Source organism: Tetrao urogallus, assembly GCF_951394365.1.
Source record: "Tetrao urogallus genome assembly, chromosome: 19".
NCBI classification, from domain to species: domain Eukaryota; kingdom Metazoa; phylum Chordata; class Aves; order Galliformes; family Phasianidae; genus Tetrao; species Tetrao urogallus.
Window position 1 is genome coordinate 6,244,587 of NC_136832.1, and position 27,325 is coordinate 6,271,911.

The following is a 27,325-nucleotide window of genomic DNA, read 5'->3' on the forward strand; positions in this document are numbered from 1 at the left end:
TGTGCTGTTAGAAACCTGTCTCTAACCATGAAACTACGTGTATATCTGAGATGTTTGTGACAGGAGAGAGGGCAGGGTTCTCATCCCAAATAAGCTTGGACTTGGACTGTCCTACATGAGAGGAAGTGATGGCTTTCTGCCACCTCACTACCTAAGTGCATTTAATGGCAAAAAAAACCTGGTGGCAATAAAAACTGCTTGGTTTTCATCTCGTGTTGTCACTGGTAACGGTGCTACTTGAAGTGTCCCTGTGTATGTACCACGAGTAAAACCTGGAAAGTGTCCACTTGTTTTTCCTCCATGTTACTGAGGAATGAAAATGCCATTTTCTCTTATAAGAAATTTGAGACTTTTAAGACTATACTGCTAGTGATGAAGGGCTTTGCTTTCACTCAGTGAATTTTTCTACATCCCTTCTGATAGCTACTGCTTATAATGCTGTATGCTTAATGACTTTTGCATAAACTTCTAACTTCATTGTTTTAAAAATTTTTGCTGTTTAAATCCATACTTCATCCTCTCCTCCTCATCTTTTGTCTTTTAAGTGGAGAATGTCCAGAGTACCTCAGTTCCCATGAAGTTTCCAGTGCAGCACTTGGCTCTCAGCTGTGATAATCTCACCTTGTCTGTCTGTATGATGTCCAGTGACATTGGTTCCTTCATTGGCTTTTTTGATGTCCGCACACTCTTTAATCAGGTAAGCTGTACACACACACAAAGTGTTTTGTTTTACTTCCCTAAACTACATCAGGGGGGTTGTCATGCCTTGAGTGGTGTTTTCTGCCCCTGTGGGAGGTATCTTGTAAAGAAGTTTTTTATTCAACTCAGAATCTGCTTCTTAGCATTATAGAATGGTTTGGGTTAGGAGGGATGTTAAAAATCATCTAGTTCCTACCTTGCACTAGACCAGGCTCCTCAGGGCCCCATCATCTTGGCCTTGAACACTTCAAGGTGCATCCAACACTTCTCTTGTCAACCTGTTCCATTGCCTTACCAACCTCTAGGTAAATAATTTCCTCCTAATATCTGATCTAAATCTACCCTCTTCAGTTTAAAGCCTCACTTATTTCTGTCAGCTGTTAATTTATAGGTAGGCCAAAACTGGTTTGGATTATGACTTTATGAGAAATGTGTTTTGAGCTCAGCATGGACTGTCTCAAACGTTTTCCTTTCCTAAAAGGCAAAACAGCAGAAGCGTATGTTTGCTTATCACAAGCTGGCCAAGGACTCAGGAAGTGCAGCAATGGTCAATGACCTGAAGTGGAACCCTGCTAGTCCCACCATGGTGGCTGTCTGTCTGTCCGATGGCAGCATCTCTGTCCTGCAGGTCACAGACTCTGTGAAAGTGTATGCCACATTGCCTCCCTCGGTCGCTGTTACCTCTGGTGAGTTTGGGGTAAGGTGATGTTGGATAATTAAGGAGAGAAGAGGAAACACAGGTGGAAGAAGACAAGCTTTGTGTCTCAGGAAGAAGGTTCTTAAAAAATAGATCATGAACAGAAGGGTTTAAACTCCCTAAGACTATGGAAAAAACTGCTCATATAATCACACTGATAATTACCACTGACTGTATTCCTCTCTCCCAAATTTAGCACAATTGGTGCATCTTTCTGACTGCTCTAATATAATTCTTAGGCCTCTGGCTGTGGTTTTAACTTGTCCCCATATATTTGTGTCAACTGAAGTGTATGTTTGAAATGTAACTGGATATATTCCACTATAGGGCAATATAAAGCTGTACAGAGGGACACGGGAGTGAAGTTTAAACTTGTTTGCAGCTTAGTTAGTGTGAGGATTAAGAATTTCAGCTCTTCTGTCAGTCTGTAATCCAAAAGGCAAGACTGTGATATTCACAGGAGTTGTATTCAGATTCAAAGGGTTTTGCAGAGGAAAAAAAAAAAGCAGCTTTAATTTATTGGTCCTGCTTTATGGGACCTTGTAACTCTACACTTCCTTAATGCTGATGAAGCTCTCTTTTCTGTTTAGTGTGTTGGAGCCCAAAGGGAAAACAACTGGCTGTGGGGAGGCAAAATGGCACTGTGGTGCAGTATCTGCCTGTAAGTGTTGTCGCCATTAAGACACCTGCTTGCTAGTTTGCAATGTGCTTTGATTTTTTTTTTGCATTTCAGTTACAGAATTTGAGTTGAGTGGCGTGTGGTGAGCCATGCCCAAGCACTTCAGCAATATGAAAGCATCTTAGACCAGTGCTGGGTTTAGTTTAAGGTGTGCACCTGCCACTTAAATGTAGTGACTTCATCATGGCATGTGATGAGTGTTAACAAGAGAGCGAGTCACTACAAAACAATTCTTTGCAGTTTCTCCAAAGCTTACAGTTTACTTGGTTTGGTGGTTTTTTTTTCTTAGTACTTAAAAGGATTTTTATTTGCAGAATCTGCAAGAGAAGAAAGTAATCCCTTATCCTCCCTTTTATCAGGCAGACAATCCTGTTAAAGGTAAATCTTCTTGTTTATGTTTAACTTGCTTCCTCCTTTAAAATATTTCCACTCATTCATCCACTGTTATTGTTAGTTACATCCTGTAGCCTGCTTACATAATAACAGAATCATTTTTTTAATCATTTGGGAGAAGAATTACGTGTTTTATCCCTGGGTCCCATAGGAAAACTAACTGTAGGCCAGAGTGTTGATCTGTTTCTAAAATGTTGTAAATACACATCTGAAATATTAGTTTTGTGCTCACTGATGTGATAATACCATGACAGCAATCTGCCTTCAACACAGAGATTTCTGGATATTAATCCACTGTATTTCTTGGTGTGGGCTTCATCTGTCTCTTCATTATGATTCTGTTACTGCTTTGACATTTGATTGTTCAGAAAGCAGAAACCTTCCATTTGGGTGTGCCAGACTGTCGTCCATTTTTAGAAACACTTGGTGCTGTTTGGCCTGCGTTGTCATCAGGCAAATCAAACATTTGCTTTGGTTTTGTATTTGGAACTTCTGGGAAATAAATAGTTTTCCTGCTAGTATGACTGATGCTGTGCAGACAGATCATTGCAGTTCTTCATCTTTGTAGTTTAGCAGTTAGTGATTCCTCATCTGCTAGCAGTGTCACATTGCTTGTGTGTTTTGTGCACAGTTAAAATTGCCCTACAAGGAAGTATTTTGAAGTGTATCTGACTTGAGGTATTTGTTTCCTTCTCTTCTAGTTTTGGATGTGCTGTGGATTGGCACATATGTCTTTGCTATTGTGTATGCAGCTGCTGATGGGACACTGGAAACGCCTCCAGAAGTGGTTGTAGCACTGTTGCCTGTGAGTTACCAACAAGTCACAGCTACAGAGAAGTTTCTTGCTTGTTCTTTATTGGTTTATGACAGTGGCAACCTGCTTTTATTGTGGATGTCATTTGGAATTTGAGTTTACTGTACCTCAATGAAGTCATATTTATGTTACTAATTTCTGCGTTGGGCAGTAAATTATTAATGTTGGTCTTACAGAAAAAGGAAGAGAAGCGACCAGAAAAGTTTGTGAATTTCATGGAACCTTGTTATGGAAGCTGTGCTGAAAGGCAACATCATTACTACCTCAACTATGTTGAGGAATGGTGGGTTGTGAGAATCATGGCAAAGCTTTGCCCTTGTGCATGTCTGAGTAGTCTGTGCTTCTTGTAGTATTTCTCCCTTCTGTAAACTACATAAGACCTGAACATGAGCCAAATGAAATTGCCACTTTGAAAATGCTTTATGAAAGCATGGCTAGTTTCTCCTTTGTTTTCATGACAATGTACGCTGACTAATTTTAAAGGAAAAAAGGGCAAACATTGTACAGAGATGGAGCCAATGGTGTTTCCTTCGTCTTGGGAGGAATAGTCTGCTTCATACTGTTGTAACTCCTTGGTTAATTATGAATTTGGATAGATGATAATGATTTGCAGGGCTAAACCTTGCATGGATTGTCACACGTGTCATAACCTACTGGTGTCCATCCTTACAGGGATCTAATTCTGGCAGCTTCGGCCGCTTCCACAGAAGTCAGCATTCTTGCCAGGCAAGGAGATCAGGTAAGGCTTTTCTTCCTGCTGCATTTATGTATATGTACCTCCTTTTTCTTGAAAATCTAAGCAAGTAAAACTTCTGTAAGTTAGATAGTTGCAACATGACAGCATGGTATGCTTTTAAAAAGCAAACCAAAAAGACAAACACCAAAACCAAGCAAACAAAATCCAAAGCATTCAGGTGGTGCAAAAGATGAAGATAAATGTAAGCCTTAGAAGAAGAGATCTGAATGACACAAAGGATAAACAGAAAGACTGTATGTTGTGAACCAAGTACCACAGATCTATTTTTCATTATTTAATTAGTCTAAAAATGCGGTCAAATTCACTGTAATAGAAAGTGACTCATGGTCATCAGTTGAAGTAGAACATGAAGTGCATCTGTCCTTGAGTCTGAGTTCAGATCTGACATACGGTGCTGTGGAAGAAACGACAGCCAGTTCTGTGAAGGACTCTGGTACTTCTGTTTATTTATCTGACAAGTTCAGGTAGATGCTCTCCAGACTTCTTGCAGTCTGATCTTTTAGTTGTACTACACTAACGTATTGAAGAGGGCAGAACAGATGAAAATAGCCAGAATAATAATTTAGGTGTTGGTTTTTTTTGTTGTTTTTTTTTTTCAGAACTGGGAATCATGGATTTTGGAGGACTCCAGCAGAGCAGAACTTCCTGTGACAGATAAAAGTGATGATACTTTGCCTGTTGGTGTTGCTGTAGACTACACCAATAACATGCCTATCCCAATCAGTAAGTCTTGTTAGTCTTCTAAAGTAGCCCAATAGTAGCAGTATATGAGATATTCTTGCGAAGCAGTCCAGTGCTTTAGGGGCCTGGCAGATTATTCTGAAAGTGGGACTGACACATTATCAGTCCTACAGTTTTATAGGAAGTCCACAGCACACCTACATGTCTTTAAGGATTCAGATATTAGATACAGTTCTTCCTGAAAGCTTGCAGCAGGCTGGGATGCTGCAGTAACAGCTTTGGAAGGGAAAGCATCTCATTTAGTTTTGCATTTCACAGAACTGGGGTAATAATGAGCTTAAGAGTCATATTCTATTAGGAATTTCACACTGCCTATGTGGTTTTCATGATGCTTGTAGCTTCTGTCATTTTGTAGAACTTTTTATTAAGTATGTTTGCAGTGGTCTAAAGGGGAAATAAAGGATTGGATACAAAGCGTGAAGAAGCAAGGATCGTTGAGGTGATTTTGTAGGTTTTAATTCTGCATTAAAGCACAGGGCCTGTGCTAACTGAACCCTGCTGTGCTTTGCATCTACCTGGTTACATTGCTGCCTGAAGGCTCTTCAAAGCACATTGTCAGAGGCTGAAGTGGAAGATACATCTGAGCTATTGTGCTGTACCTCAGTGAATTCTGAAAGCTCTCTCTTGCAACTAAGAGACATTAAAGTATAGATGCCTTCAGGCAGAGTGGAAGGTAGTGTAGTTGTGTTCCTGAAGAGCACAGGAGGGTGCCGATTAACTGGGAACTGCAACAGCCTTTACCTGAATGACAACCTACAGTAGGGAATTGAGGTCAAACTTTAATGCAGAATTGAATTTGAAGCATTTTCTCTGTTAACCTATACATTTACTGGCTTAAGGAATCTGTCTGAGCAGCCTCGTTAAGCCCAGGTTGTGCTGCCTCGAGTTTCAATAAAGGTTTTTGGAGAAGCTTTTTGATAACTCTGTTCTCACTGAGTTTAGTCAGTTCATTTTTGACCGCACATCATTTGACTTTACAGTTTTGCAGCAAGTTTGGATCAGAAGGAAATTATAATTGTCCTGGAACACACTTCCATGTGGAGTTTTCCCTTCCCCAACAAGAGCCAGTATTAGAGGCATTATTAGAGGCATGTGGCCTTTCACTGCACCAACCAATAAAAAAAATGCTAATATTTAAATGAATTTCTTTTCGTTCTATATTTGCTCTTTTTTATATTGAGTAGAGTTTAATCTTCATAGAAAATACTTTAGGAATAGTTTGGGGCCTTTAACTGTGCTGAGCATACCTGAACTGAAGCAGGCTCTAGCTCAAGATGGTGCCGATGAGAGTAGGGACAGGAGGAGAAACCTTGGTTGCTGGGCTTATGTATCTGGTCCCTGGCAGGTGATGAGAAGACCCTTCCTCCAGCACCAGTTCTCATCTTGCTCTCTACGGATGGTGTGCTGTGCCCATTTTACATGATCAATCAAAATCCAGGGGTCAGATCGCTTCTTGTGACCCCGGAGCCATTGCCAACAGCAGGGGAGAGAGCACCGAAATCACCAGGTGAGTGCTGCAGTGGGTTAAGGAAAGACTGGCATTTGTGGATCTTTGTCGTCTTTGTCTGTGAGTTTGTTGTTCAGATAGACTTGCAGTCACAGGAAAGATTGTTTTTATAATGATAGTGGGAGCAGCTCTTGGGTGTTCTGTGCTCACCAGTCAGTTCTCCATCTCTTGTACATCCAGATGAAATAATATAGTCCTGTTCATCCAAGGGGTCTCAGGCAGTTTTCAGACAGTGCATTTAAACCTCTCTATGCAGTCAGCCTTTGGGGAATAGGGCCAGGGCAATTCTAGGAGGCCTTTTGTCCACTGGAACTGCAGCAGTGACTGCAGGCTCCACCTGGGGACGAGGATCAAATGCTGTGCAGACCTAGAGCAGGGTCGATATGCTTCCCAGGGGTGATGGTTTTCCTCTCTGTGTTCTTATCGTGGCCTCCCATGGCAAAACTAGCATGTTTGGCTGCAGAGAGAGCTTACTTAAGTTACAGCTTTCTTCAGCACTGTGAAAACAGTATCAGGAGATGAAAAGCAGTAGTTTTATCTGACTGTATATTGAGTACCATATACAGTGTGAAGTTGACAGTTTCTTATTCTAGGGTAGACAGGTTAGTTGGTTGTTCTGCTCCTCTGTATGTGTGCAGTAATAATTGCAAAGCCACCATTTTCTTTCCTGCGTTTGCTTCTCGTTCTCCAAACAGAATGCATCTGTTTGGCAACCTGCCTCTCTGCAGTGCTGGCTGTCTTTTGTGCTGACAGCCTTTTTTATGTGAGATGGCAGGAACATCATCAAAAGCAATGGAGAAACGTGAAACCTCTTCACTGGGAATTCCAGGCAATATTAACCTAGTTAGATGCAAGTAAACTGCAGTATTGATCACAGCTTGGGCTTTGTGCACTCATGTGCTGGAGGTGAGCACTAGAAGCCCTCTTCCCTCCTCACTTTTCTTCACTGTACTGTCTGCCTAGTGAATGAGGTTGTACCTAACTGTTCCATGAAATAGTATTTGGCCTTGCAGTACCTTCTGCCATTAGTGCAACCAAATGAGACTCTACCTATTTCTGTTTCTGCAGGTAGCACTGTTTCGGCTCCAACCACTCCACCAACTTCTTTAAAGCCTGATGCAGTACCAGCTGTTTCTCCTGTCCCAAGTCAGCCTTCTGCAGGAGATGGAGCAGCTGCATTTTCCTTTATACCTTCAACTGCAAAGGTGCCTGGCTCTACAGACAGTGAACTTCCAGTTTACCCCTTTGCCACTGATACCTCCAAGGAAGTCCTGGCTCCAAGTCTGACAGGAGCAGCAACATTCTCTTTCTCCTCTGCTTCTCCTAAGGCATCCATAACACCTGCTCCTTCTGTGGGCACCACTGCAGCCACAGCCACCTCCTTCTCCTTTGGATCCATGAACTTGAAACCATCTGCAGAAAGTACACCTGGGCTGCCACACTCCACAGCTCCTGCTGCACAGAAGTCCTCTTTTGCCCCTTCGGCTTCTTCAGTTAAAGTGAATCTCAATGAGAAGTAAGTATAAAGATGCTGCAGTGCAGTGGCTGGATAGTTGTTAAAACAGTCCAGGTGCGGACAATGTGTGGTGGTTCTGGAACATCACACAATGGTTTTTGGCTTTTTGCCCTGACAGCTGTTCTCCATAATCCCAAAAAAGCTTTGAGGAGGCTCCTCTTATCTAAGACTGTCTTGGCTGTGAGAAGCCTCAGCGCTTCTCATGCTAGAGATGATGTTCATGGGCAGATTGTTAGCTGGGGAAGATGCCAGAGTCCTAGCTTTCTCATGTCTTTAGTTTGTAGGCATGATATGAAACAATAATTCCATGCTGTGGTTTGAGATAAGGCGTGTTAAAGACTCTTGGGAAACACTGGGACTTGAAAACTTCTGTAGCTGTTTTAGTGTAGTGGTGGTAGCACAAGTTTCACTGTTTGTGAAGGTTTCTTATCTCCAACCTGAAGAGTAATTTGCAGAGCTGGAGGAGGCTGTATCCATAGGTGATAAATTTCTTTTCCACTGTGTTGGATGGAGGAGATGCCATTACAACATAGTTTTTAACTGGATGCTTTCTCAGTGGACATAGGGTCTGAAATCTTCAAAGCCTGTTCGTGCTGAGCCATTCATGGCAGCTGAAGGAGAGCTGGTACTGTTCATGAAATAGGCAAAATAGATTTGAATGATGCATGTTCTTGGATTTCATGTACTCATTCTTCCCTCCAACTCCTGAGGCTAGCTCCCATTTTCAGAAGGAGAGATTTGAAACAGAGCTGTGTTAATTGGAGTTGCTTTCCATGGAGAGCAATTTTTGCGTAAATGTTTTTCAGGAATTTTCTGACCATTCAAATGATTATTTTGTAATTAGAATAATCTTTGCCACACTGAGATCTGTTGGTGGCTCTTAGGGCTTTTTAAATTTCATATTTTGTGTATAAAGCAAATGATATGCTTGTGAATTGGCTGAATATTCAACTTTGCTGCCTTGAGGGCCCAAGTTTGAAGATGAATGGAAGTTCATATTTTCTTGCAGAGTTTCTCTTTGAGCTTTGTTGTAAGGCTGGTACTGAGGAGTGGCTCAGATTTGCTGTAGTTGGTGCTTTTGTGCAAAATGAAGAGGTACCTTTTGAAATAGGGTAGGACTGTCGTTTGGTTTTTCTTCTCTGGAGGTCTATGGTAGCAGACTTTACGGTTCCAGATAGTCCAAAATATCCCTGATGGTACCTTTCCACCATTTCCAAAAGCTACACGTGAAATTTTGGGTCTGGAGCTTAAGTCATTGCTGATTCCAGAGGTTGGTTGTTTGTTAGAGCTTAATGGTTTCTTTCAGATGGAGTGAAGCAGCTTGGACCAGTTCAGAACTCAAACCGCTCTGCTTTCTTCTGCAGGTTCACTGCTGTAGACACCTCATCTCCGGCTACCAGCAGCGGTCCTCCCAGTTCCACCATGTTTTCATTCTCAACCACTTCAAAAACTGTTTCTGGAGGTCCTCTGAGTCAGCCCATGACTCTCTCAGCCTCTCCCACCGCACCACTGAAGACTTCAACCCCGGCACCTGCTGCAAGTAGGTTGCACCACTGATGCGTAACTGTTGCTTTGACTCCTGCAGCAGTTGTCCTGATCTGCACACTGTAATGCTGTCAGGGACTTCATATTGAAAGTGTGAAGTTTTTCCATTTCTGTCGTTTGTTCCTCACAGAAACAACTTTCTGCATTGAAATAATATGTTCAGTTTTTTTAAACTTATCCAGAAGTTCTGATGCTTTCAGTGCTCTCTGACACTGCTATGATTACGGAGTATTTCTGGGCAGTCATGCAAATCTTGACTCTGTTTTGCAAATGGAGTGTCCAGAGTTCAAGATGTTGAGAAGTGAGTTTAAATTAGATGATGTTCATTTGTTAACAGAATAATATTCCTCCTCTGAAATATTGTGTGACTGGGGGTCTTGGGATCCTTCAGGGGTGGAACAGCCAGGTAATGGAGAGTAGGGCTGTTGCTATTAACAGAGAAATTGAAGGCAATAAAACTTCACCTAAAGATGTTTTGTTTTTTTTTTCAGAGGTGCCCATTGCTGTTGGATTTGACATTGGTGATTGTAGTTGTCTAATCACAACCTGTTTTCTCATGCTCAGTATAGATTAATAAATTACTGTCCCTCTGTTCTTAAATTCCAGTGGCGCGTCCTGCTCAAAACGTGCCTGCAGCTTCTTTACTCCAGAAGACAGCCAAAATCACCCCTTCTGCAGCAAAACCAGGCTCTACTCCGGTAATGAGAACTTGAGTGGATTCTTAGTGGGTGAATGCTTTCATAGGCCTTGAATTGCTTTGAGTTCCTTAGACTAATTGAATAACCTTAGGTCAAAGAACTGGCTCGCTTTAGACATGACATAAATAAAAATTGCAAGTCAGTGGGACCACAGCTGTGTTCCTTGCATGACTTTTGAAAAACAAAACTTCACAGTATATTGCCATGATCAGAGTTGTAGAAACTGATTCTGACTGTTGTTATGGAAATGAGCAATTAACAGCTCTTCCAGCCAATCAGCTGCCAAAAGTTGCTTTGATGGTGTCTTGAGACCCCAATTCTAGATAACAAAATCAAAATGTAATACAGAGCAGCACATAAAGATTTCCTTTGCTTTCACAAAGCTTTAGCCACGTGTCTGCAGTACTGCTTTGAACATGCATGTGCCTTTATATTAGAATGGAACAAATGGTTATGATGATGGCAACTGTCCTCCAGGTCACCAGTGTCTGGAGTTCTAACAGCAGCCTTCTTAATATTCAAAGCTCCCTCCTGCTAGTACTGCATACTTAATATTGTGTGTGGGGTTGTTTGTTTGTTTATTTCTCCAGGGCAAATCAGCACTCTCCAGCACTGCTTTAGACAAACCTGCCCACCAGTGGAAGGATTCAGACCCTGTCATAGCAGGAATCAGAGAGGAGGTGAGGTTTGGTTTTCTTTTCGAAGCAATTTTCTTTATTTTAGAAGCTGAAGCATTTATTTTCAGCTTGCAAGCATTTTGATGATGTCTTTCAGTAGTTCAGGAACCAGAATGGAAGATTTTCAGAAGGTGATAATGCTGTTTGTTTGTCTTGTTCAGTCATCTTTAATTTCAATCCCTGTGCTGGAAAAGTTGGGTATTCTTTCCTATTACTTTGCAAGAAGAATTTCTTTGTTTGATTGTGAAGTGAGACGTGTTGGTGGTTTTGTAGAAACATCTGTGACTTTTGTTCCAGACCGTGCTGTTGGTTTGTGGCTGCATTTACTTCTTTACTTTGCAGATTGCACATTTTCAAAAGGAAATGGAGGAGCTGAAGGCCAGGACTTCCAAAGCCTGTTTCCAAGTGGGTACTCCAGAGGAAATGAAAATGTTGCGAACTGAGTCAGATGATCTCCACACCTTCCTCTTGGAAATTAAAGAAACAACCGAGGTGAGAAGTGTGACTGAGTATCTTCAAGCTGTTTAACTGCTCAGAAATGACTGTTGTCACCTGATGTTTCCACTTAACCTGCTAGGTTGAACAGATGTAGATTGAACCTCTTAAGCATGCAACATATGCATTTGCTCTTTGAGATGAACATTTGCAGAAGCTTTAGTCTAAGAGATGGCAGTGGAAAAATGTTGCTTATACCCTTATCCCATCTGTTCTATTTGCAGTCACTGCATGGAGATATTAGTACTCTGAAAACAACCTTGCTGGAAGGATTTGCAGGGGTAGAAGAGGCCAGAGAGCAGAATGAGCGGAATCGTAGCTTGGGGTATTTGCACTTACTTTATAAGAAACCTTTGGATCCCAAGAGTGAAGCTCAACTTCAGGTATGAAGCATGAGTAACCAGCTTAAAATCTACAGCTTTAAATATGATAAGTGGGACTTGTGTGTGCAGGTTGCCAGTGGTTTTGTTCTGCCCTCGGTATTGGCTGCTTCCACACAGTATAGTGTAAGTGTGATTAGTTTTGTTTCCCCAAGTTTGCACTGCATGCAGTTAGCAGTGATGAGTCAAAATTTCTGCACTCTTTGTTACAGTTCTGGTGATGAGAACACTAGTTAACCCTAAGAAAAATAGAGTGAATGTGCCCTGCAAATATACACTTTTGTGCACTGATAAATTCAAGAAGTTTGACTGGCAGGGTGAAGGCATAACTGGGTGTCATCTTTGTTGCAATGGCTATCAAGAACGTGAATTCAGACAGTGCTAGGAGGAATCAGCTGATCCAGAGTAACTTTTTTGGGTCTCATCTCTAATTGTCACCTGGATTGGTGGATTGATTCACAATCTGAATTTTATGCCTTTTTTGATGTCTTGTATTTCTCTGTGAAAAGGTTACACTTGCGACTTCAGAGAGATGATAACCTTGAAATGCGTATTTCACTGATGCTGGAAGGATCACAAGAGTGGGAGAGAAGTAGATTGGTGTGTAAGAGAGAGCCCTCAGGAAGTTGACCTGGAAGTTTGCTAGAAGGGCAGCTTTACTCTGAGTTAGTTTTTGTTCAGTTTGCATCACCCTTGTTCACCTGGACAAACACTTGGTTGGCTTCTCATACTAGTTTTTAATGAAGCTTTAAAAAAAAAAACCAAACAACCCAGAGGCTTTTCTGATGTCCAGGCATATTGATTGGCTGCTCAGCACTGGCACTATGTCAACACATGATGCTTGTAATTGCAAGAGAGGAAATGAGCGCCTTGTTATGTGTAACGCAGAGCTTGCGGTAGTGCTGGGTTTGGTTTCAGGTTGGCTTTGATACGTTAGAATTTCATGCTGTATCTTGAAAACCTTTGCAGTGGAATCCTTGCCAAACAACGTTACTTGGCTGGTTCATCACTGTGCTTCAGTGAACATTCTCTTGAGATGAGCTGAAACAAAATGCGGTTTTCGTTTCCATTTTATGAAATGCAAATTAAAGGGGTGTTCATGCTGAGGCAGGTTGGAGGGATGACAGCTATGAGACAGAAAGCTGGTTTTGGTTAGGAGCAGGTCTTGCAGCAAGAGGTATCTGATTGCATTATGCCTGTTTTGCAACCGTGTGGTTGTGCAGAAATCACTTAATGCTTTGTGCCTTATTTTTTTTCATTTCCAACCTATAAAAATCAAGTTAATTCTTTTCATGAACATGGGAGCTGCAAGTGTTCATGAATGCTTTTGTGAATCGTGGTCTGTGAATGCTGATATTCCAGAGCCATGTGAAGAGCCTGTAAGGATTCCATCACCTGTAACTGTTAGACATCTCAGCTTTGTGAAGTGGAAGCAAATGACTCATCTTCTGGAAATGAAGCTTGAAATAAGATTTGTTTTGTACGATGCCTGATGTTTGTACCACCTTTTCTGAAAAGACCTGGCAGTGTTTTGCAGACCTTACAGAAAGTCTTATTTATAGTTCAGAGCTAGGATAAAATGGCCAGTCAAACCCTGTGCATACTGCACGGATTAATAACTAGAATGTCTGCATTGCATTCTATCTAACTGGTCAAATTTTCCGGGCAAAAAAATACGGGTAGGTGTCAGATGGCTTGGACTGACTGAACCCAAAGGATCTTCAGCTTCTTTTACTGAAACAGAGGGTTCTGAAGTGAATTAAAATCTGATTTATTTTGCATGGCAGGAAATTCGACGCTTGCACCAGTACGTCAAGTTTGCTGTTCAGGATGTGAACGATGTTTTGGATTTGGAATGGGATCGGCACCTGGAACAGGAGAGAAAGCAGAAGTGAGTAACAAACTGGAATACAGAACTGTGAGGATCTTATCAGTCACTGCCCCTCATCAATAGACAAAACCCTTTTTCTGTTTAACAATACAGTCTTTTTTTGTGGGGTTTATGAATAAAGTTCAACTAAGACATGTGAGAGGAGAACTGTAGGTTCACATTACTTGGCTGTGGAACTTTGTTACATGCTTGCTACATCCCCTTGCCTGGCAAAATAGTGCTTATAATAGAAAAACCTGTAAAACAAGCTGTGTAGGGACTAAATGCATCCATTGGTGGGAGCTAATGAAACCTTCGTAATAAATGAAATACATTCTAGTACATGAGCTAAGCAAATAAATATACTGCATGCCCAGAGGAGGAATGTGCATTTGAGACGAACAGAATTGCCTTTGTGTTTAAATCAATGTGTGTTTGATGGAGTAGAACTAGCAGGAACCACCAAACCACTGTTGTTATATGTATGCCTGCTTGTGGACAGGTATGTTAGAACCGTTTTGATCCGTGTTTCTTGGTCTGATGTCTTAAGGCGTCTGATTGTTCCTGAAAGAGAGACTCTGTTTAACACCCTTGCTAATAACCGGGAAATAATCAATCAGCAGAAGAAGAGGCTGAATCAGTTGGTGAACAGCCTACAGCAGCTCCGACTGTATAATCAGACATCTCAGTGGAGTGTTCCCAGTGATACATCTTCTTTTAGCAGTGCTCAGAGGTATGTGAAATGCAGGTTTCTGAGTGGTGTTGCCACTGTTTTCTTGCTCCCAGCAGTGTATAAGTGTGTCCTCCAAGGAATGATGTTTTGTGGTGTGGTGTGTGAGAGCAGTACATCCTAGAAATAATACAAAACTATGCCCAGGTGATACAGAAGCTCACTGTTTGTATTTCTGTGATGCACTGTTTGATGCTTGTCACAAATTTCCCTTGAAAGTTATACTTTTATAATAGCATGATCAGGATATTTGAACCTCTGGGCAGAGGTACTGCTGTTTTTGTCTGAATTCAGGGGAAGAAGTGAATGACCCTTAGACATTTCCAAAGTAAATCGAGATATGTACATATAAGTAGCACAGTATCTAGAGGAGCCAGCTGTTCTTCCAGATAAGTTAGTAGTTCTAGTGATTCATTTTGGCCTCATTTTGTTCTTCACTTGGTTGATTTATGTTTCATTGTTCTGCATGTCAGTTTTGATAGTGACCTTGAAAGCCTGCGCAGTGCCTTGATGAAAACTACCTTGGAATCACGTGCCAAACCCCCGCCTAAAGTACCTGGTAATGTATTCTTTCTTCCTGGTATTCATGTATAAATGTTAATACTTTGATATAGATTTAATAACTCTCTTCTGTTTTCCAGCTAAATTATCCCCTGTGAAGCTGACACAGTTGAGGAATTTTCTAGCCAAGAGGAAGACTCCACCAGTTAGGTCTACAGCTCCAGGTAAAGCTTTAGCTACGTTAAAAGTCTGGAACGCTTTGTAGGAGGATGAGTTACCTCCTGTGGGAACCAATGCTGAAATTAGCTTAGGGCAGCTTCTCATAGCCTCTGCCCTTTCTTAACCCTTACTGCTCCCTCATCTACCCTCGGTAAGAATTTACTTCAGTTACAATCTTACCGAAAGTTGTGTTTCTTGGCAGTTCAGAAGTCATATCCTAGCAGTGTAGGATTAAAGCAAGCCAGTAGGAGGGCATTCTAAAATAGGATGGATGTCTTAGCTGTTAGGCTGGATGGTTCTCTCACCTTAGCATGCAACTGTCTTTTGTTTCTGTTGTTGTAGCAAGTTTGTCCCGATCTGCCTTCTTGTCCACAAGATATTATGAAGACTTGGATGAAGTTAGTTCAACATCCTCAGTTTCGCAGTCCCTGGAGAATGAGGATCTGCAGGCAGCAGACCAGGAAGAGGAGGCTGCTCCCATCCAAGTCCCTCGTCATGCCCCTGTGGTCCGCACTCCATCTGTCCAGCCTGGTTTGGTGGCTCAGCCTCCGTCCTTTGGGAAACAGCAGCCCTCCTTGGGTACTCTGTGTGAGTTGTTTCGCACTGTTTCTGCTGTTCTGCGTGTCTTCCTGTCAGGGTCTTTAACCACTGTATCAATTGCCCATGCTTCAAATCCTGGAGAAATGAGACTGCAGCAAAGAGATTCACAATGCCAAGTTCCCAGAAGCAGCTAGCAGAGTGGCATTGTAATCTTGTCAACACACTAAAGTACCTAAATGCAGCAAAGGACCTTGACTTAGTGTCTGCATTTCGACAGCTTGTTACTTATAGATCATACGGGCCATAGGTGGCACTGTCTTCCTTTAGTAATTTGCCTTATTTCTTAAAATGCTGCCCCTCAAAAACAGAAGGCTGAAGTACTTCTGCAGTTGGTCAGTGTGCACAAGGTTAGGATTTCTGAGCCCAGAAACAGTAAGAACTACATTTGTGTATGCTCAGATTTCCTTGTCTGCAGTCAGAGAACGTCAGCACCTTAAAATGAAAAATAAGCTGTCAGAAGAAGTGACTGCAACAACAAACTGAAAGTCATCTGATGCACTGAAATGACAACTACTGCAATTTACATGCTGAATTCATTGAGTCACTCAAACTGGCTGTGCTAGAAAAGTGTTGACTGTCTTATCAGATGGAAGCTGTGTAATCGTAGGAAATGTAGTTTGCGAAGGCTTTCAAGTTTTCCTGATTTGAAAAGATACAGTGAACTGTAATATTTTTTTTGTTTGCTGTTTAGTGCCTACATCTTCGAACAGAATCATCCCACAAGGGGCCGACAGCACAATGCTTGCAACAAAGACTGTGAAACATGGGGCCCCTGCTCCCACCGTCACTGTTCCTGCACCACAGGCAGCTGCTGCGGCAGCTCTGCGGAGGCAGATGGCCACCCAGTCCTCAGGTAAAAGGATGGCTGATTGCTCGAGTCACCCTCCAGTATTTGAATGTGAATTTCACAGGGATTCAGCACTCTTAAAGGAAAGGACTGTTGCAGTGCAACACGTCTCTGTGTTGTGCTTCTGAGCTATCCAGTGGTCTTTGTCTTCCTTTTTCCTGTAAGCTGCTGGTATAAGATGCCTGAGAAACTCCCACATCACCTTTCTTTGTACCCTGTGTGATCTGTGTGGTGGCAGAAAAACCAATGACTTAGGAGACCCTGGCACAGGTGAAGAATTGATTTGTTGGTGTCCTTTGTGAAGGCTGAGATGGCCAACCATCTGGGCCAGATGTGCCACATACCTTCTAGAAATTTACATAGATTTCTTCTGGATTTACTCAGAGACACCATATTGACTGCAGTGTTTGTTATGGGGAAGGTATTTACCACATTTCTTATTTTTCTTAAAGCTGTGAGTACCTCCTTGACTGAATCAACTCTGAAGAATGTTCCCCAGGTGGTGAATGTACGAGAACTCAAGACTGGTGCGTTGACTCCAGCTGTCTCTACAGTAATAGGGTGAGTGGGGTCTCCCTGTTTTCATGGTAGCCTTCACCAGTGCTTGCAGTAGGGCACATCTACCAGAGTAGAGCAGTAGTCTGACTTAATGTGGAGTGGTGATTGTTTAGAAATGAGTCTTGAGTTTGTGGAATGAATGGAAAAAGTATTTTCTTTCCAGATCGGGACAAGCTGTTAGTAAGTCCCTGAATGAACAAACAGGACCAATATCACCATCCTCCATTTATCTGTGAGATGTGTCTTAATTCATTCTCTCCTGCAGAAATCTAGTGGGTTTATTGTGAACATTTGGATCTGAGATTTCCAGTCACTAATACTGAATAATGACTGAAGGGCTGGGTGTTGATCACTGTGAAAGAGTACAGAGCTGTAAAGCTGTCATCCTCATAGGGAAACTTATCAAGGTTGGCTTCTGGTATTTAACCTTGAATTTGAAATTTCTTCTGAGTTAGCTGTAACTCTTGGCTTTCCTACTCTCTGCTGCCTAGAGACAACAACCAGCTCAGCTCATTCCAGAGATTTCTGTCTTATCACCAGGCTCTGTCACCAGCTGCAGAACTAGTCCCTTTCCCTCTGTTGGTAATGACCTTGAAACTGTATTTGCTTGATGTTCCTACAAATGCTTAAGACCAAGATAATGCGTGGTCATTTCTGGGGTAGGGAGGGAAAGGCATTACTGAAGGGTCTGAGCAAAGTTGAGGTTACTGCATTTGTCATGGTGCCAAGGCATTAAAAACAGGACAAATCACCATGTACGCCTCATTGTAAGTCCTCATGGAGCTGCATATTCTTTATCCAGATAACTGTGGACAACACGTGCAGCTCTTGAGACAATTTCTGTTACATTATTTCTGATTTTCATACTTGTGTGTATACTCTTCATTGTCCAACAAGGAAGTGAAATACCTTTGGTGTAGCTTTTCAAAAAGGGAGCAGTCTTACACTGATGGAGCTCAGCTTCATTGAAAGCTAACACAGGAATTCTTCTGCATTTTAAGTGGGGAAGAAGTTTGGGAGCTTTTTACTGATGTATTTTCTTCTAAGTGTGGTAAAACCAACAGCTCTGCTTGGGAAATTCTGCCAAAAGTAGCATTGACTGGAAAGAGTTCTTCACCTGCTGTAAGTGGGTTGTCTGTAAAATGGATTTAAGGAGATCTCCCATCTTCATCAAATCAGTAATAAAAACTGCAGAGAGTGCTGGCAATACATAGACCAAGACACAAGTTAGTGATGCATATCTGAGATTGGTGTTCACTTGGGCTGTAGCTGAAGACACGTTTTACTTTGAAATACTTCTAGATTGGCAGGATAGAGCACCAGCTGGCTTGTTGTCTTGAAGGCTTTTTCCAGTCTTGTTTTGGAGTCATAAAACACTAACAATTCTGCCTGACTGAGCCCGCCATTCAGATTGAGCACTAAAATAAAGAGCATTCACTGAGCAAAATTAATTCATCAGTTTTTGCTTCTTCAGAGGTACTGGCTGCCTTTTGCCACCGCAGCATGTTCTGCGGGCTGTTAAGCAGTGATGATCTTTCAGTTGTCACCAGCTGTGCAGTGCCCTGTGTCTAGGTGTGGTGGTGGTTCCAGCCCAGTTATTCGTATTCAGTTTTCAGACTGAAATCAAAACCAGCCTTCTCGTTGTCAGAGGATCTCAGGATCGAGTTGGCTTGTGACCTTTCTTGGAAAAAGGGCCCACCCTATCTTGAGTATCACAGGCTTTGCATTTCCTTCTTTGTCCAGGGTTTGTGTGAACCTGATGTACGTTGTTGCATGAGTGTGTCCCTGCCTTTGGCATATCTAGCAGGAAGGTTCTGTGAGCAGCATGTAGCTGATCAGTGCGTTTTGGGAGTGCTCATGCTTTTAACTTCTAATGCTCAGATTCTCTTGCTGTCTGGAGTTTGCAGCATTGGCCCCTTCTGTACTACAGAGATTGCTTATTGTGTTAGGGAATACCTGGCCTATATTGAGATGGAAAGACTCCACTAGGGTAAGAGACTTAAGAGGATGCAATTAAGTGTTGAATTCGTTATGCTGCTGATGGCTTCTGGCACTAACCATTAATGCTGGTGAGCCTCTTACTTGAGATGCTCAAACTAGATGCCCGTTCTCAAGCTATAGTGATTAGGTGTATTTATGGCTCACAGCACATGGGATGCTTCACTTTGGAAGTAGCTGTCATTCTGCAGTAGTTGTCTGTAGGCTCTATGTGCAGTTTATTTCATGGTCAAAATTCCAAATCTATTTTGGAGAATATAGGTTAGCCTTATCACACTTGTTGTCATAACTTCATTAATTCTTATATTACACTTCAAAGACATGGAACACCCTTTTTTTTTTTTTAATCATTTCTGTAGCTTTGGCTCCTAGCTCAGCATTTCTGAGGGTTGCATGTACTTACATGTACTTGTCTGGGCTCTACACTATAAAGGAAGCTTTTTACTTTTGTTATCCACCAGGCATAAAATTGTAATCCCCTTACCTGCTGATATTTTCTCCAGCTCCTTGTAAAGTAGAAAAGCTTGACTCTCTTTGGAGACAAAGTGTGTGAAGAAGACTGGATCATTTAAGTCTAGAGCTTTAAACGCATTTGCAGGCTTCCTTTGTTAAATGTGGATGATTCATTTAAGAGGTTTATTCCCTAATCAGATTTGTTCATTTGGAGTTGTGCTTGGAATCTTTAATAACGGAGGTTATTCAAGTCTTTTGGAAGCTGTGCATTCCAAGGGACAAGCAAATCTACTTTCAGACTTGTCATTCACTTAATGTTTTAATAATTCTTTTTCAGGTCATCAGTTCCTCACTCTGCAGCCCAGGCAGTCCACCAAGTTCTGGCAACTGTTGCTACAAATCAGGCTAAGCAGGTATCTTGATACAGAACTTTCCCTGTGGTGTACCGTGCCCAGACGTGTTAAATACAGTTCAGGGTTTAGTTGTTGGTGTGCAGGTCATCTGTATCTTTCACAGCTTGCCCCGCATTCTTGGCAGGCTGTTTATTTATCTGTGTCCTAGGTTTATTTTTATGTCTTGCTTTTCTCACTATTGAAGACCCTTGTGGCTTTCCAGTGGCTGCGGTCTTGCAGCAGTAAGGGTTGCAGCTAACAACAAAGGAAATGGAGTTGGGTAAATACACTCAAATCTCACCAAAATGAAGTGCTAGTTAGTCAAGGCAAGGAGTTGTTTCCCTATCCTGTGTCTTACTGAAAACATTTCTTATTGGTGGGCAAGCTGCTAAGTGTTGTGATGGCACGTTGGAAAACCATGCAATGGTCTCTTTCTGCTGGAGTCAGTGAGCTGTTGCACATGGAGGTTTGCTGGCCTCTGCAAGAGAGTTGTTGAAAGAGTTGAATTAAGCAGTGTTTAAATGTCAAGATATAGAGGGCCCAAAATTGAAATGCTGCCAAGTACTTTGATCACCTTCCTCTGATTTGTTATGCCTGCCTCTTGTAACATCAGACCAAGATCAGAAGGACTTTTGTCAGTGTGTAGACTGTGTTAACTTAAAGCATCTTTGTGTTTTTCAGACACCCCAAGCGAGCTCACTTAAGGGACAGGCTCCACCTTCTTCTGTATCTACATCTTGTCCTGTGGCATCTGCACCTGGTCCCACATCATCTGGCAACAAAATCTCAGGTAATCTCAGGTGGTGGAGACAGAAATAAGGCCTTGGGTGTCGCTTGTCAAGGTGACAGTTTAGAGAATGAAGACCCTGAGGAAAAGAGATCGGCCTCCACTGAGAGGCTGCTGTGTCCTTCTGAAGGCAGGAATTTGAACAGATGAAGTACAGAGGAGCAGGAGTGCAGCGTTGCGTACAACTCTGTATTCTCCGTGTGCCTACATCTAGGATGTAGTGATTCCTCTTTCAGAGCGGACTCAAAATGTGTAACCTGTAGCAGCAAGCTTTGAAAAAGCATCTAAAGATGGTGACCCCTGTCTTTCCTCTAATCAGATATGTTGTTGCCTTCCATCTTTGAAATAATTTGCATACTCTATGATGATGTAACAGCAGCAGGAGTGTTTCTATGCACAAATATCAGACTCATTCAACTAGCAAAAAATCCTGAAAAAAACTGTTGGCTGTGCCCACAAACTCTTCTGTTGCTTTTTGGTAGTTGGATGATGTGAGCTGTCTTCTTTTTTGTAATGCTTCTTTGTATAACTTACAGGACAAGGGACAGCAAAAACTGCTACAGCTGTGACCTCTACAGTGACATCAGGACCAGCAACATCTGCACAGCCTAACAAGGCTTTCTCATTTTCTTCTGTGGGGTCTGTATGAAGTTCAACATTTCTGTTTGATGTATGAATATGTATTTGATGTTTGTATGAATGTATCATCTGTTACAGCAAGCATTACCTACAAGCTTCAGAGTACTATAAAATGACAGCATGGGTAGTTTTAAACTCTGCTCTTATTTAGGGGAAAAGAGAGCAGTCACAGGAAAATCATCCCTGGTATGTTGCACAGGGAGAAATCTTTACATGTGAGAATGAATTTTGACTTTACAACAGCAAGTGGAGAAGTTGAACTTTGGAAGCTTCCAAATCCAGAGAAAAATGGGGAATAACCTGAATATGATCATTTTAAACATCCTTCTGGAGACTGATTCCAAAGAGAGTAATCCAGTGTTTTCTAACCTGGACGTGCCTATGCAGGTTTCCAATGCCAGTAGAAGTTTGAGATACAGAAGTGCAGGAATTTCCAGTTAGGACTTGAAATCTGTGCTGATGGTCAAACTTGCTGAATTACTTTTTTATTTTGAAGCAACAGAACAAATTCCATGCTGTGACTCGAAAAGTTCTCTGTGATGAAAGAATCACCATGCCATCTGGTGGTTTCTGTCATGTAGCAATGCAGAGCAAGGAACAGGGTATGAACATCTAGTGATTCTGAAACCTCTCTGATGGAGTGTTTTTCAGGGATGGAAAAAATATTTCTTTGCTTGTGTTCTATCTTTGAGGAAGAAGAGTTGGCTCCTCACAAATAATTGTTTGAATTTCTCCATATTTAAATATCTGGTATTGAAGTGAGTTTCTCTTTATGAAGCTGGTAACTCTAAGTATTTCAGAATGCACTCATACTTTCAAACAACTGTTTTCATTCAGTCTTAAACATTTCTTTGTTGGTTGTCAAGTGGATGTTATCTAAATGCCTTGCAGTACTCTTCAAAAGGCTAAAATAGTCTTCTTGAAACACTGAAATTCGGATTCAAAAAGCAAACAAGCCCTGCCTTTGTCCCAGGCTGCAGTGCTTCAGTCTATAAACCATGTGCTAAATACAGCACTGTTGTCTGTGATGTCTTAGTTATGCAGCCTGACTACTACATCAGCAGCTGGTCCTTGAGAATCAGAGGACGAGGCAGTGAGAAAGCTTAAAAAGCCTCAGGGGATGAAGGTCTCTGGAGCACCCCATTGCTCATTTTGAAAGATCACAGCATTCTTGCAAGACACAATTTTTTAGTGTTCAGCAATCACAGAAACTTTAATTTCTGCCTTGCTGTGAATGATCTCCTTTTCAAGGGGTGGCAGTGTCCAGTTATTCCCTTCTGTACGTGCCTCTCTTACCATTCTGATCTTTTAATTTTCAATAAGCTCTGCTACAGCCTCTGCTGGTGCTGGTCTCCCATGAGTTATAATGGTTTGGTGCATTGGGTTTGGCTGCTGAGCTGAACGGAGAAGAAACATACAGCAGAAATGAAAGAATATGAGAGGATGAGGGACAGTTGGAAGGGTTTTGAGTTCTGACTCTTATCAGCCCTCCTAGAAAACTTGTCGGGGAGAAACAAGTGTCTAGTTGAGGAGACTGTTCTTGTGCACATATGCCTGTGTGTCTGACCTAATACAGGCTTGCACAGGAAATCTGAGTCTCAAGGTTGTGTTAATCACGGGGTTGGAAATTTCAGTGCTTTGAGCTCAAAGTCATTCTTTCCCTTTCTCTTCTTTCCTCCTAGGTCTGGGTTTAATTTTGGTGTTGTCACGTCAGCTGCTTCGTCACCGACGCTGCCCAGCCTCGCTGCCTCACAAGGTTGGCTTGGAAGAGTGTGCAAAATGCATCTGTCCTTTGCTAAGAGAATGCTTACTCTTCCTAATTCATGTGGTTCTTGTTTTATGTTGCCCTTCTATTATTAAAATTGCAGTAGCTGCAATAACATTGTATACGTATGCTGGATTATGTGCTGTAGTGCAGGAGAATCTAGGCGACCTGCATTTCAATTAAGAGGAAACAAAATATTTGCTACCATACCAAGGGGTTCTAGCTTATGAGAAGGGTAACATATCTGCAGTCATTTCCTCTGTTGTTAATCTGTAGATTTTTAAGTTGCCGAAGTAGTCTGGCATAGGAAGCTGGCATTATGTGAGCATTTAATAGTAAGGGAGGAAGGGAGTAAAAGAAGCAGCTTTATGTTGCTTATAAAGCTAACTTGACAATGTGGATGTATAGGCTGCCTTTCCATTTCATAGGTGCATCATATTCACCTGGTCTGGGAAGAGGGATCTGAAGCATGTGCTTTGTGATTGTCTTGAACTTAACTGACTCTGGTTTTGGCCTTGAAAAAGAGATTGCATGCTCAGAAGTCTCCGTCCTCCTCTCTGTCCCTTCCTCCATTATCAGTGGCTCTGATACAAGATAACACCTCTTAGCTTATGTCCTTAAATTATCACAGCCACAGAAATGCTACCAATGCTCTATTGACCTTAACCAGAAACAACTAACTTGCTTTAAAACTTGAACATGAAGTTACCCTGGAAGTTTAGGTAAATAACATGGATTAAAGGAGGAGTGGGAAGTGCTGGAAACAGAATTGTACAGCACAGCCTTAGCAAGGGCTTCCTTGCGTTGCCCCAAGGAATGGCAGCACTTTTGCCTGTTAGGTGATAATGGAAGAAGAACAAAAGGAATTTCAGTGTTCCAGGAGGAAATAAAAGAAGCGTTTTTCAGTGTCAGTATTATTAGTATAGGGTAAAAAACAAAGATGATGCCTTAGTTGTGCAAAGAATCTTTTGCTTACTTGATCCTCGTGTAGATTCCCATACCTTGTCCAAACTGATTAACAGTCCAAACAACAACTCATTATCATATAGTCAGAATTTCAGTGGTGTTCTGAAATGAAATGACAGTTCACCAAAGTTGGCTCAGCCCCCCTTGAAACTTCAGCAGTTTCACACAGTTGGGACTGCTTAGCAGTTATGTTTAAGAGCTTTTCTCTAGTATTTCAAAGCTGACAACATCTGCATAAAAACAGCATTCAGTGTTCTATAAATGGTTGAATCTGTACAGAAAGATTTGATTCTGGAGAAGGTTTTTCAAGTGCCAGAAAATATGACTGGAGCTCTGTTCTGACCATTGGTTTACACCGAAAAAAATGATTAGTTGGAAGCTGAGGCATATGTATGTGACAGTGTTTACCACTGTAAACCTGTCCATAAAGGCTTCAGAAAGTGTCACTGTTGTAATACCCTGAATGTATGTGGGAGAAGCAGTTTTCTGATGGTTAGGAGGCTTTACAGATTTTAGGCCAAAGCACTCTCTTGCAATCTGCGTAGCACTAAATCATGCTATTGTTGTTTAAGAAAAATAGAGCTTAGCATATTATAACTCAATTTGTAACTTCTGTCTTCCATTTACAGCCCCTGCCAAGGAGTCCACTCAACCTGATTCATTTTTGCTTGCTGGGGCTTCCAAATTTGGAGCAGTCCCTGAGAGCTCCTTTGCTTTTGGCTCCCTCAAGCCAGCAAGTGCTTCAGGAGCCGTAGTAGCAAATAGCTCTTCAGCAGATGGCACTCAGTCAAACAAACCTGCTGCAACAACGTCTTCTGCTCCCTCCGCAGCCTCTGGCAAGTTAGACATCCCTCCAACTAAGCCAGGGGACAGCTTGTTTCTGAGCAACCTATCTGGAGAAACTCTGGGGAGCTTCTCAGGACTGCGTGTTGGTCAAGCAGATGATAATGCCAAAACCACCACTAAAACACCATCCACCAGTGCTGCAGGAGCACAGTCAACTAAAACATCTACATCACCTTCTGGGTTTGTCTTTGGTCCCCCCCTGGTACTAGGAAAAGCTGGAGAAGCTACTTCACCATCAGTCACGTCAGCTGGCACTGCACCCACCTCCATCAGCACCAGTGCCACAGGCAGTATCTTCGGCAATGTTCAGATAACCGCAGGGTCTCCTGGGGTATTTAATCTTGGAGGCTCAAGTGGAAACAAACTCAACTTTTCATTCGGTATTCAGCAAGCAAGCAGCATGAGCGCATCCACTTCTGCCCCTTCTACTGTTCCCACTTCAACATCTCTCTCGTTTGGGAATTTCTTGAGTTCATCACAAAATGCTGCCCCAGCTGCAGCTTCTAATAAGGGTGGAGGAGATGCCAAACTGCTGTCTGCTTCAGAAAAATCTGAAAATGAAGCACCTGAGTCTTCACCTACAACAACACAGGCTCCACAGCCTCAGATACAGCTTTCGGAGCCCATGAAAGAGCCCCCTGTGTCTCAGACAGCAGCTGGGGACACCGTGGGCTCCAGTACTGCATCAGTAGCACCTCCCCCTGATGCCATTGCTACTCCTGCTTCCATAAGTGAGCTGAAGGCACCGGTGCCTCCTGCTGCCTCAGCCTCTGTCCCACAGGATCAGAGCATCTCAGTGACAGCCTCTGCAACAACCATTGCCTCTCCTGCAGAAGCAACAAGCACACCGGCTGCTGCTGCTGCTGATGTTCCTACTTGCGTTCAGAGTCCAGCTGTTGGTGCCTCAGTGTTTGTCCCCACCTCTGCAGGCTCCTCAGTGTTCTCTCAGCCTCCAAATTCCAGCTCTTCTGGCTCAGCATTTAGCCAGCCTGCTAGTGATACGACTGGCACTCCTTCCACACCATCTGTTTTTGGCCAACTGCCGGCAGGTACCACAGCATCAGCTCCATTTGGACAACCCACCACTGCCACCGTGACCACACCGACTGCCAGCACAGGGTTTGGTACTTCTGCCTTTGGGACCACCACAACCGGGGGCTTTGGTCAGCCAGCCTTTGGCCAAGCACCGACCTTTGGGCAGCCAGCGAGCAGTTCTTCAAGTGGTTTTACCTTCAACCAGTCTGGATTTGGGACAGTGCCTGCCTTTGGCCAGCCAGCAGCTTCCACTGCAGCCTCAAGCAGTGGCAATGTGTTTGGAGCATCTTCTAGTGCCAACAGTGCAAGCTCCTTCTCCTTCGGACAGCCATCTGCCAGCACTGGGGGTGGGATGTTTGGACAGAGCAGCACTCTGGTGTTTGGGCAAAGCAGCAGTTTTGGGCAAGGGGGATCTGTCTTTGGTAACACCGCTGCTGTTACCACTACTACATCATCTGCTGGGTTCAGCTTCTGCCAGGCCTCAGGTAAGAGCAAACTGCAGAGACATGCAGTATTCTAGCAGTGTCTATCACTGGGAAAAGTCAGGCTGCTTTGAATGCTTTTCTTTCACTCTAGCCCTTCATTTTTTTTTTTTTCAATTAGTAAGGATAGGATCTGCAGTGCATGAGGAGGGGAAGTTAATGTTGGAACTTTTGCTCAGCCTTGATCTCCATTGAACACCACTGAATGTAGGCTTTGCAATCGTGCATTCATCTCAACTCCCAAGTCTGCTTTGGCTTTATTTTGAACTACATGGTGTGCTGTCTGTTGCATAAGAATGGGGTGGGATTCAGCACACCTGGAAGATCTCAAACTATCACACTGTGAACTGTTACGCTGAAGTACCAAGGTAGCTCTGAGGCTATAAGCAGGGGACTGAATGCAGATGCAGCATTTCATTCTGCACTGTGCCCATGCTGCAGTGGCTGTACAGCTGGGTCTGCTGTTATATCATGATCTGTCATGGCAAAAAATGTGTTAAGCCCTCAAAATTATGGGTTAGTGAGGAACTAATCTGTGAAATCCACTTTTGTGTTTGGAAGCATCCCAAATTAGAGCAGTAACATGACCATCAGCTACCTGTCTATACAATTAAATTGGACACTTGCCCAGACCAGACCTTCTTTGTCAATCTCCTGTTGTTGTTCACATTGCTGCAATATATTGGGATTTTTTCTACAGCTTTGCCTGTCTAATCTTCAGAGAGCTTCCAGGGAAAAGAGAAACATACATAGTAATATTAGAAAGCATGTATTTCCAAAGAAGAAAACCTAATTAGGCTCATTTAATTAAAAATGATGGCACTGCAGGCAAAACTTCTTGTTCATTTTAACTACAGTAACAGAGAATAGTTAAACTGGAGGAAATGAACTTGAGAAAGGTGTTCCTAATCATAGAAGCTGCAAGTTTTATTACAAAATGCACATTTAAGTGAACTGGGAAATGGAATGGGGAGTTCTTTTTTTAATCAAAACGTTTCATAATCTATAAAAGGAATCTTTAGGTAACAAAGCACAGATC

The 27,325-nt window shown here is 42.4% G+C and overlaps 1 protein-coding gene across 1 annotated transcript in view; it reads left to right on the top strand.

Moving 5' to 3' along the window:
• The window catches only part of NUP214 (nucleoporin 214), a gene marked incomplete at both ends in the record, with an annotated part of 39,091 nt that overhangs the window by 1,871 nt on the left and 9,895 nt on the right, over window positions 1-27,325 (top strand). The window contains 27 exons of the mRNA XM_079544650.1: window positions 546-697; window positions 1,181-1,385; window positions 1,987-2,057; window positions 2,390-2,453; window positions 3,170-3,273; window positions 3,459-3,565; window positions 3,955-4,021; window positions 4,639-4,762; window positions 6,126-6,291; window positions 7,360-7,803; window positions 9,168-9,343; window positions 9,955-10,046; window positions 10,637-10,726; window positions 11,066-11,215; window positions 11,443-11,601; window positions 13,386-13,489; window positions 14,019-14,201; window positions 14,672-14,757; window positions 14,840-14,923; window positions 15,261-15,506; window positions 16,210-16,371; window positions 16,818-16,926; window positions 19,712-19,787; window positions 20,448-20,556; window positions 21,090-21,192; window positions 22,875-22,948; window positions 24,553-26,289. Coding sequence (XP_079400776.1) covers window positions 546-697; window positions 1,181-1,385; window positions 1,987-2,057; window positions 2,390-2,453; window positions 3,170-3,273; window positions 3,459-3,565; window positions 3,955-4,021; window positions 4,639-4,762; window positions 6,126-6,291; window positions 7,360-7,803; window positions 9,168-9,343; window positions 9,955-10,046; window positions 10,637-10,726; window positions 11,066-11,215; window positions 11,443-11,601; window positions 13,386-13,489; window positions 14,019-14,201; window positions 14,672-14,757; window positions 14,840-14,923; window positions 15,261-15,506; window positions 16,210-16,371; window positions 16,818-16,926; window positions 19,712-19,787; window positions 20,448-20,556; window positions 21,090-21,192; window positions 22,875-22,948; window positions 24,553-26,289 — 5,244 coding nt within the window. The remainder of the gene's footprint in view (window positions 1-545; window positions 698-1,180; window positions 1,386-1,986; window positions 2,058-2,389; window positions 2,454-3,169; window positions 3,274-3,458; window positions 3,566-3,954; window positions 4,022-4,638; window positions 4,763-6,125; window positions 6,292-7,359; window positions 7,804-9,167; window positions 9,344-9,954; window positions 10,047-10,636; window positions 10,727-11,065; window positions 11,216-11,442; window positions 11,602-13,385; window positions 13,490-14,018; window positions 14,202-14,671; window positions 14,758-14,839; window positions 14,924-15,260; window positions 15,507-16,209; window positions 16,372-16,817; window positions 16,927-19,711; window positions 19,788-20,447; window positions 20,557-21,089; window positions 21,193-22,874; window positions 22,949-24,552; window positions 26,290-27,325) is intronic.